At 32.5% G+C, this 11,670-nt stretch overlaps 1 protein-coding gene across 1 annotated transcript in view; it reads right to left on the minus strand.

Moving 5' to 3' along the window:
- Nucleotides 1-4,374: 4,374 nt before the first annotated feature.
- LOC108904597 (protein CASC1-like) overlaps nt 4,375-11,670 on the minus strand; it is a 30,068-nt gene continuing 22,772 nt past the window's right edge. Inside the window, exons 9-15 of the mRNA XM_023455035.1 lie at nt 10,393-10,549; nt 10,119-10,334; nt 8,527-8,683; nt 8,408-8,468; nt 8,196-8,356; nt 4,587-4,688; nt 4,375-4,523 (exon numbers count right to left, since the gene is read on the minus strand). Of these exons, the coding sequence (XP_023310803.1) occupies nt 4,386-4,523; nt 4,587-4,688; nt 8,196-8,356; nt 8,408-8,468; nt 8,527-8,683; nt 10,119-10,334; nt 10,393-10,549 (992 nt within the window). The 3' untranslated portion in view covers nt 4,375-4,385. The remainder of the gene's footprint in view (nt 4,524-4,586; nt 4,689-8,195; nt 8,357-8,407; nt 8,469-8,526; nt 8,684-10,118; nt 10,335-10,392; nt 10,550-11,670) is intronic.

Consider the following 11,670-nt stretch of genomic DNA (forward strand, 5'->3'; position numbering starts at 1 on the left):
CTTTTTAATATGGACAATACGTTGAATCAAAATACGTTTTGTATTATTTTGTGAAACTAGTAATACATTTGTTCTAATTTATATCATAATTGTAAATACAAGTTTGTATCGAATTTTAAATTTAGATCAAAATTCAGACGTGCCGTTTGTGGATATGCAACCAGAAATACGCTACAAGTCATCGGGGATTGCATAGCTAACGGAAATGAATTCAAAATGTGTGAAAATGTACGTCTCGTGAAAAATAACAATGCTGCAAAAATCTACAACAATACCGCCCTATTGTAAACTTTTTTATTATAGACTTACTTTTCAAAACTTAGTTTTTTTTATAAAAAGTTTTGCTTATCTTGGGAAGCTATGGGCAGTAATCAAATATGTAATAAAACATACATGGCGTCCAATTTTCCCTAATCAAAGTGCCTTTAATTTTTGTTTCCTATAAAAACTGTATTTAACAAAGTTATGCGAGAACTCAAGAAATGCTTGAATACGTGATTCAGTCAGAAAAGAATAATAATCTCATTTTGCAAATAAGAAGAGCGACTTTTAACTATGTTACTTAAAACAGACAATAATGTAAAAAGTAAGTAAACTTTTATTTTAGATTTAACATGATATAAAAATAGCTTGATAGAACAATTTCCGGGCCTGTTGCCACGTCATCGGTTTAGGTTTCTTGACGTCTCGAGAGACATATCGCTCTCTGCCTCAGAAGTATAAGTTTTTCAGATATCAATTGAAGAACCAACAGATTGATAGTATGTACCGTCATCTCCATCAAGAAAATGGTTAGACACTGGTTTAAATAGATAGATTTTGCTTTTGTTGTATACTAAAATTCTTTAAATATCAGATTTGCTAGTATTTCCGTATTCCTGAGTGACATCTTTGGATTGTCTTGTAGAGAGTCCCTTGCTTTAGGTAGTCACATATTGTAAAATTAAGTGTAGTAATTTTTTCCCTGTAATTAGGTATTTATGCCTGTTGGGAAAATAAATAAATAAATAACTACAATTGTAGCAGCATCGTTATCATTGTATTCTTTTTTATCATTTTAATATTCACCAGTGGTATCGAATTACAGTTACATTTTGATACTTTTCTCTAAAAATTTGTATTGCATATCTATATGAAACATCACCGATTCCATAACATTTCACAAGATAAATTAGTTGCTCCAGGGTTAGCATTATTGATAAAAATTATTCGGTAGGCAGTTAATAAAAATAAATATGTTAACTTTGACATTGGATCCACGGTAATCATATGGTATGTAAGATAGTTAAAAATTGCGACGTGTTTTTATTTTCAAAATGTTATTATTCTTCATTTCTCACTAAGCCCTTTATTTAAACATTTTTTTGAGTTCTCGAACAACTTTGTTACAGTTTCTAAAAAAACTAAAATTAAAGATACTTTATTTCAGGTGAAAATTTCACATTTCGAATTTTTTTCTACGCCCTGTATGTTTTATTACATATTTGATTATTGCCGCCCACGGCTTCCCAAGATAAGCAAAACTTTTTATCAAGAATAACTTTTTCTCGAAAAAATCAACAGTAAAAAAGTTTACAAGAACGCGGTACCCCATTCGGGAACACACTGTATACTTCCAGAAAAGTAAAATCATTAAAACAATACGAACATGTTGTTTCTCATTCTTAAGTTACAAATCCAACATTTTTTATTTAACTGTTTCCTTATGATTTTGTTACTTGTAGACTAATATTACTTTAGTATTAACTTTAGTTGTTTGAATTTTAATTAATTTAGACCGATCGAAGTGAGGAAAAATAAAGAAAATTGTTACCTGGACTTTTATAAGTGGAAATGGTAAAGGGGCTTATAATAAACGAATAAATAATATATAAATGCGTGAGCAGGGGCGGCGGAGGGTTGAAAAGTTGTGAAAATAGTATCATTGGGATTTCTGGCGAAAGTTGACGTCAAACAAAAAAGTATCCAATACAAAAGTTGTAGATAAAGCCAAAATCTACAACTTTTGTAGAGGTCATTTTTTAAGATAACCTCTAAATTTCTGAGAAAAATGCGAGAAACAGTTTTTTTCTGATTATTTGTTTTTTATTTCTCATTTCCGCAAAAATAATTTAATTTTGACGAAACTTAGTGAAAGTACACCTTTCTGTGTCTTAAATAACCACAAATTTTTTAGATAAAAAAATCAAGAAGTTTCCGAGATATTCATTTTTTCGGTCTGAAACACTTTTTTTTCAAAGAAAAATTCTACTTACAAAAATCATCGTACAGATTTCTGCCGGTAATCATTTTTTTCGTTTTGATATATACTTTTTGGTGAAATAAAAAATCTATAATAGTTCAGACATACTCAAAAATGCAAAAAAGTAAAAAATGACTTGCAGCAATGAATTTTTCAGTAATTGTTGATAATTTGTTTAAATTTAAAAAAAATTCAAAAACTGATTATACCATTCAATTGTACACCAAAAATACAAAAAAACTGTCTCTTTGTTTGACCCAAAATTTATTTTTGTACAGTATTGCTATAAACATAAGTCTAATAGTTACCTAATAAATAAAATAAATAATTTTTTTTCCGTAGGATCGATTAGTGTACTTATTTTTTTTTTAAATTTTGATGAATTCATAGATATGTGTGTCCAATATAAGGATGGGATAGCATTAGGATCTAGGTAACGGTAAGTGATACGGGGTGGCTCAGATTAGAAAAAAGTTGTGTTTTTTTATACCTAACAATATACCGTTTAGAAAGTTTTGAAATTCCGGGTAGTTCCGGAGATATCCGTAAAAACCCGAAATTTTGCAAAATTGTTTAATTTTTTCTGACTATTTGAAAACGAATTTTAAAATAAATTACATATTTACAATGCCACTTTTTTCGCTCTATCCAATGGCGTCAACATTTTTGCAATCCGACGTTTCGTCTTCGAGGGGCTATCATCGGGTTAATTTTTTTAAATACTTTGCTACTATTTTTATAACAAAATCTAGTCATTTTTAATTCTGAATTAGAGGATATTACTATTTTAATCGCTTAAAAAGTTTTTAGATCGTTTTAGCTATCATTTAAAATTTTTCCTGAGTACGGCTCTGAACGCTTTCAAAATATCTATTGGATGAAGTCATAACAGTATAAAAGTCAATACCGCACAAAATATCCAACGATTTTTTACTACTGTTAGCAATACTAATTAGGAATAATAAAATATTTCATAATTCGTATTATTTTTTTATTAGATACAACTTTTTAAATTATTGTTTAAAAAAAATTGTTGGATATTTTGTGCTGTATTGACTTTTATACTGTTATGACTTCCTCCAATAGATATTTTGAAAGCATTCAGAGCCGTACTCAGAAAAATTTTTAAATGATAGCTAAACACCTTTTTAAATGATTACAATAATAATATCATCTAATTCAGAATTAAAAATGACTAGATTTTATCATAAAAATAGCAGCGATATATTTAAAAAATTTAATCTGATGATGACCTCTCGAAGACGAAACGTCGGATTGCAAAAATGTTGACGCCATTGGATAGAGCGAAAAAAGTGGCAATTTAAATATGTAATTTATTTTAAAATTACTTTTCAAATAATGTCAGAAATAAAAAATAAAACGATTTTGCAAAATTTCGGGTATTCGGATTTCGCGTCAACAGTAGACTTTGCAGTTAATACTTTGTATTACTCAAATCATCCAGAAATGATTTATCATTTGTGCATTTGTAATTCGACTTACATTTTTAAATAGCAATACTGTACAAAGATACAGTTTTGGGTCAAACAATGAGACACAGTTTTTTTTGTATTTTTTTCCCGTAGAATTGAATGGTGTAGTAAGTTTTTGAATTTTTAAAAAATTTAAACTAATTATCAACAATTATTGAAAAATTCATTGTTGCGTCATGTTTTTTTTTGCATTTTTGAGCATGTTTTTGAACTGTTATAGATTTTTTTATTTCACCAAAAAGTATAATAAGTTAAAACCAAAAAAATGATCACCAAAAACCTGCTTTTCGCATTTTTCTCGAAAATTTTGAGGTTATCTTAAAAGGTGACCTCTACAAAAGTTGTAGATTTTTGCATGATCTACAACTTTGGTATTGGATACTTTTTTGTTTGACGTCAACTTTCGCCAGAAATCACAACTTTTCAACCCCCCAAATCAACCCTCCCCCACCCCTGCTCACGCATTTATTCTTTTTAGGTTTATTATAAGCCTTTTTACCATTTCCACTTATAACAGTCCAGGTAACAATTTTTTTTTCCCAAGTGTAATTTGGTTGGACTAATTATAAAAGATGCGTATGCATAGGGATATTACGAAAAAAAATTAAGACACTTGGTAATTGAATAATGCTGCTTTATTGTAATTTTTTTTAAGAGAAACTTAGCACTTTGACAGCCAAGAGAAGCTCGTACAAGGCGTGGACCATCTCCCAGGGCGCGTTTTGGGCTTTCTTCCTTATCGTGATGCTGTACGCAGCTTTTATCAAATTATACAAGTCAGCACTGAACTAAAAAAAATGTGTTATTCAGACACATCGAATTTTTCGGTATATTCAACCGAAATGGAATACCTTTAATCCTTCGACGTCATCGTCACAAAATACTTGACTGACCTCTGTACATTCAACTAGGCTGGCTTTTTGAGGAGTGACCAGTAACATCGAATGATTTTTCTGTGAAAAAAAAAACAATTTTTAAAGTTCTACAAACAAATCTGTGATCTGAATCTTACATATTTTTTAAGTCGCTATATTTTCTCCGTTAGCAGTATTAGAAAACAAGTATTGTCATGGGCATAGGGGGCGGCAGGGGCGTGCACGGCCCACCCCAGAAAGCCCCGTGTCCACCCCAAAAAAAAAAAACGATCCAATTATATAATCTGTCTCATCAGTAAGTCGCTGACTGCGCTACCTTTATTTTAGAATCATACAGACGAAAAAGTGTTTAGGTTTTGAAATATTATATCGATAAATCGTTAATTTCGTATCTTTATTAAGGCGATGTTTCGCATTGTCTTATTGTTAGCCATATGAGTAACTAAATAAGAGGGTTTTATTCTGTGTATTCTGCCGGCAGCAGCGGCAGAGTACCGCCATCTGTAGCTGGTGCAGCAGACGACACACTCGGAAACCGCAGACCATAAAATAATTAAGGAAACTGCATTGGAAAACGCAATTAGAGTAACCATTAATTCTACTATCTTATAGATGTCGCTGCACCATAATGGCGGTAAATTTAAATGTAATAAAATACACAAATAATAAAAAGTGTTTCATAAGTAATAGATCACAAAATAGCTATTAATAGTTTAAGTTAATCATTGAAATTAACGTGAACCATTAACACCTGTTCCATGACCCATTATTTATGAAATACTTTAATTATCACTTGGTTAAATCAAAAAGTTAAAGCAGTGATACTTAAATGTGTGACAACATTCATTTTGTTATGAATTCGAAAATATTTAAATATAAAAAAAATGTACAGGGAGACTTGACTTGTAATTATTATTTTTTAAAGAAACCATTAAAAACTGCAAATTTTAAAGAATTTGAAAGAATTATTTACCTGACTTTATGTACAATGCATTGCACAGTGACTTGACAAAAATTATGGTTAGATACATTTGTTTCGAATTGGTTTTCATCAGTACGATGTAATACACTACACTTATAGCAAATAACAATTTTAAACATATGCATTTCGGTTTTTTAAAAGGTGGAGGTGAAAAATCATCCTAAATTGAAATTTGGCAGCTCGTACTATGAAAATTCTGTAATGTTACGTTAACAAATTGTTTTGCTGAATGTTGGATACTATCTGAGGATTCCGAGGTGATATTATTACAATTAATAGGTGAACTTGTAGTTGATCCTAAAAATAATGTTGGCACAGCACTTTCTATTACTGTTTTTTAAACATTTTTTACTCAAAATGGTCTTCACAAAAATAATGATCTGTTTGTCGGAGTAAATTCTGATTTACATAATTTTCGAACTGATTCTATCCACAGTAATTGTCTGTCTTTTGTCACAACATTGACGTTTAGTTCTACCAGGTAAACTCATTTCGGATTAAAAAAAAACGAATAAAAAACAGTAAGGCAGTTCAGACGATTAATAAATCCCTTATTATGTTAATCTAAAACAAAACAAATTTATTAATGTATAAAACGCCGCAACCTACCTGAAGTCCTGAAGATAAACTATAACAAGGCCCGAGAACTTATACTTGAAAATCTGGGGAAACTGGGAACCACGTGACTTGAGATGGATATACAAGTTGGGGAAAGAGTCTATAGATGTCGCCACAAAGATTTTGTAGAATAAATTTTGACAATTGCAATTATGAATCATTTCATGTCATTCTTGTTCATGTTTATTGTTTATTGTTGGTTAGGTTTGGCGAGTGTTGGTTTATTAGATATTTCATTCACATTTGTTTATATAACATAATATAGTCTGATCATCATATAATCACATTTTTTTATTAATAATAAAATGTTTTGTTTTTTTTGTTTTTTAATAAAAATGTGATCAGAGGTAGGTAGTTTTTTTTATGGATATCAACACAACGAAAAATTTAAAGTTGCATAATAAATCTCTATTACAAGAATTAATCAAAGATTGGTTTAGTAAAATTATTTACTTGTAATATTTTTTTATTCACCGTGAAAGCTAATACAATATAGAAAGCACTGAAACTATAATCATTTTCACTCTTTTTTTTTAAAATATGTACTGAAATTTGAAATTTTTTCAACAAACATTTTAAAAAGTTACAGTATCAAAATTATTTCTTATTTTAAGTAGGAAGACTATTAGAGCATTTAAAAGTGTCTTTAATGCTTGAGTGATTTTAATGCTTTTTATCAAATGTACTTATTTTCTCATGGTGACAAAAAAAATTATCTACGTCAACATTATTTTACAAAATCAATTTCTGAGTGATCTGTGAAGGGTGAGATTTGTTATGTAATTTTAAATTTAGCGGCGGCAGAATACCTAAAACAAATATTGAGTAGGTAGGTATATAGTTGTAGAGCGTACAGCTAGATGGCGCTTGCATCTTTTACCGGCTACAGGTAATTTAACTCACTGTATTACCGATAATTCCTAGAAAAGGAAAGCAATAGAAGTTGGAGATAGTGTCAACAGTTAGCGCTGTTAATGACCACGAAATCTGTTCAAGTTTCCTATCTATAGCATCATAGTGTCATTTATCTGGGAACTATAACCTCAAACCTCAAACATTCTATTCTACTCTACGTTGATTGAAATATTTCAGTCAACGCATTCTATTTCTGTTGATTGAAAGCTTGGAAATACAGATTCGATCTGTGGTTGCAGATTTCTGTTTAACAATTTCCATAAAGGACAATGTTTTGCTGCAACAACGTGAGATGGCCTCAGTGAATGCATGTTCGATCCGCCCTATCCAATAAAACCCTCTTATTTAGTTACTCTTATGGTCTTAGCTATGTCCCGTACTTTGGTTAGTGCAACTCTCTCGGTTTAGCAAATTCAATACCTATGCTATGTTTTCAGCCACGAAAATTGAATAATTCCAAATATTTCTAATTTTCACCACCAAGAACGGCGGTGACAACATTTTTAACATTAAGGCGATGTTTCGCATCCTATTAGCTATGTCCTGTACAAATTTAGTTTCGCGAAACTTCTCTCGGTTTGAAAAATACAATACCTATGTATGTTTTCAGCCACGAAATTTGAATAATTCCAAATATTTCGGTAAACCCCCATAGACCGAATTTGGTCCTCATATCTATTATGTGTCAAAAATATTGAGAAAAAAACATGCATTTAGAACGGTGGAAATGTTATAAGATTGTATACATCGTTGGACAACAAATAAATTAAAATGAAGTAACCGTATGTTTAATGAGTTATTTTATTTACAGAATTTATTTTTGCTTTGTTGTTTTGTGATGACGTGATCAAAGTTGTTTGCATGTTTGTTTATTTAATAAGTTATTGTTGGAATAAAATTGTTTCACATATTTTTATCAGCCTCTGCGAATTTGTTGGATATTTGCTTCAGTTGCTTTGACATAGATGTCGCACCGCTTAACAAAGTATATCCGTGTAGATGTCGCTACACGATACTTTTGTACTATTCAATCGTAAACAGAATTTTACGAAACGGGGTTCTATTCTTACCTGTTTGGTCTTAGTGGGTACGTATTCCCTCATCTGCATGACTATATTCCTCCTGCCGGCTGTTAGATTCCATCTCGACCAAGCAAAGTTGAAACAGGGGGCCATCTGGGCCATGTTGTAGTACAGATGCTTCTCCATGGGCCAGTGCTTCTCGCAAGCGCCTGAAAATAATTCGTCGTGATTCCCACTTTGTTATTTTTTTTCGCAAATACCTTCGATGTAACAGAAAGCGTCGGGTTCCGGAAATACGTCGATGCCAGCTTCCTTCATCTTCTAAAACCAGCAAAAATACGTTAAATATTTTTATCAACGCCAAATCGAGTGGTGTTACCCGCTTGAGTTTGAATAATTTGAAATATACGCCGATGATCTCGGTCAGGGCCTTGTTGGGGCTATTCTGTAGTTGCGAGAGGCACACGAGGCCCTCCTTGTTGACGTTGAATTCGAGCATCAAGATGGCCGCCGTGATTTGGAACGTGACGGATCCGCTGGGACAAAAAAAAACTCGGAAGTCGCTTACATAAAAAAAGCGTGCGCTATACCTGTATGCGTGTTGTGTTACAACAGTAATAGAAAAACTTGTACAAGATGTGTGTGGATTTTTATAGATACCAAAAAAAGTATGTCGAAGTGGTGCACAAAATAAGGCATTTGTTTTTGGCTACAGGGTTTAAGGTGGTAGACTTAAACAGAATTTGCAACAAATCAACTTTTTCACGTTATAAAATTTATTTCAAGAGGGACAACCTACAGGGCCCAATTTTCATAATTAAAATCGAAGTATTCTGTGAAATATTCTAATGGCCGTCACCGTAACAGTACGGAGCGGCTGTATACAGGGTGTTTAAGGATTAAGTCGACAAACTTTAAGGAGATATTCCTCATAAAAAATAAGAAAAAAATCAAGTATTAATTTTTTTGTTCCAGAGACGCTTCATTTTCGAAATATAGGGCGTTAAAGGCGAAATTTCGAAAAACCGACAATTTTCTGTAACACTATAGCAGTTGCGCCCACTAGCTGTGAACTTGAAAATATTTTAAATCAATTTCTTTTGTTCGTATTTGTTAGTAGATTTTTTACTCCATAATCATAGCACGTCTAGTTTCCTATACAGGGTGATTCAGAACTTATCCAAAAAAAAATTTTGGATGTACAGGGGATCCTTACAAATACAATTTTGTAAAGAAAAAATCAAAAAGGCAGATCGAAAATGATGTAAAAATACACTTCTGCACGGCACTGGAAACTGGTCCACCGTAAAACCTGACCAAGTACAATGCGACCGGCATGGCGGTGTGATAAAAACGGACAAAAACTTTCGCAATGAAAGAAATATGTAAATAAAATCATTTGACGTACCCGATGTTACAACAATTGTTCAAAATTTTATCCACCAATGTGTAAACACATTTGGGTCCGTTGTACTCAGTTTCTACGAACTAACACAAATGATGTCTTGCTTCACCATAACACAAATGCTTCACCATAAATTAAAACGATATCCATCAACTCGCAAACCATTTTTGACACAAACTACCCATTTTTGACACTAACTACTAAAAACCTGTTGTAATCACCACAGATAACAAGTAAATATCGCAACGACGATTGCAAAATCCGAATTCAGTATTCCGAGTCGCTGAGGCCACGTGACGAATGACGGTAGAGACTACAGTTGTCCAGCTATGTAGTGGTTGAATGTTCTATAACTTTAATATTTTTTTTCTCGGAAACTATAAGGATTTTACAAATTTTTTTTTACGATATTGATTCCATTTCTCATGCTGCATCTATTCCCAAATTTTTTTGGATAAGTTGTGAATCACCCTGTATACATCCGTTCCGTACCGTTAATGGATCACTCTGTATAAAGAGAAGGTTAGCGGGTTTAGCAATTTAAATAAAAGAACTGCCGTTCTCACTCTTCCTCGGCCTTAAGCTCCCATGCCTGGTAGGGCAGATTGACGTATCTGATGGTGGCCAAGCCGTAAGTTCCAAACAACCCCGTCCTGAAGGTCAGAATGCCCTTCTCCTCGTTGTGCTTGAGGTCGTGGATGTTCTTCTTCGACCACTGCCTTTGACCCTCGTCCCAGTAACACACTATGGGCAGCTCCAGGAAGATCACGTGACTGGGCCACCTGAAATGCGTCGGATGGGTCGGTCTATCAGTAATATTTGCCAAAGTCGGGTTCTCACGTGAGGGTGATCAGCATCAGCTTGTCCATCTCCTCCTCCTGCAGCCTCATTTCCTCCTCTATCTGTTCGGGGAGTCTCCTCAGCCCGGGGGGTGGGGGTGCGGGCGGGGTGTAGATCACGGAGAAGTCGACGTGTTCCAGTTTTTTCGGTAAGAAAACTAAATTAATTACAACAAAAATAAAAACGATAACATTATACAGCGTGTCCCACTAGTGCGGGAAAGTCCAATATCTATGTTAAAATGACATTTCTCGGAATGTACAAATTAAAAATTTATTCAACTATACAGTGTGTTCCACGTTTCCTGGCCAGACACCAACTTTGGTTTTTTAAATGGAAACACAAATTTTTTATATTTTATTATATAATAAAGGGTACTTTGTGTAGAATAGTTCTATTCAAATATTCACAGTTTTTGAGATATCTCGCTTGAAAGGTTTTTCTAGTCGATATTGGCTGTTTACATTTTCCGATACTGACAGGTTATACTACTAGCTACTAAACCCATTTTTTTATCAGATGTTTAATAAGGATGACTCTTCCGAATCATGCTGCAAAAACTGGACTTACCAATTGAAAAATTGAAAAATCTCAATTTTTTTAAATGCAACGCCCTGTATATTTTTATACCATGGGATACAGAACTAAATTCTCTACAACTTTGTTATACCCGCTCCTATACCAAAATTCATTAGTTTTTCATGAAATCTCGTTTCTATGAAAAATGCGAAGCTTACAAATAGCTTATGTAAAATATCGTAGTAGGCTCCTGTCAAAGGATAATCTGGAAAATTTTCGATTCACATAAGGTTTAATAGAAAAGCGACAGTAATAATAGTCAAATTAATTACTCTAAAGAAGATTAGTAAATAAATAATAGAATAATTAGTAAAACTCATGGTAACTGTTTATTGACAAGTATTTACCAATTTTCGTCGTAGAATTGCTCAATGTCTAGAGAAAATTGGCAGACATTTTGAGCGGTTACCTGTTAATTTCTAATTTAACTAGGTCTTTATTACTTTTGTTAGAAATGCACGATGTTAATTTACTGTTTTGGATACTGCATGCGTGTGTTCTTGTTGTCTTCTCATAATTTGCATTTGTTGTTCTTTCAAACCTCTCCTTCAGTTTTACAAAACACTTTGTACGAGGATATCTTTGTAAATCTGGATTATTAGTTTGGTAAATACGACTTGCCAATAAACAGTTACCATGAGTTTTACTAATTATTCTATTATTTATTTACTAATTCTTCTTTAGAGTAATTCATTTCAC

The sequence above is a fragment of the Anoplophora glabripennis genome, unplaced genomic scaffold, assembly GCF_000390285.2.
Source record: "Anoplophora glabripennis isolate ALB-LARVAE unplaced genomic scaffold, Agla_2.0 scaffold294, whole genome shotgun sequence".
In the NCBI taxonomy this organism is placed as follows: Eukaryota; Metazoa; Arthropoda; class Insecta; order Coleoptera; family Cerambycidae; genus Anoplophora; species Anoplophora glabripennis.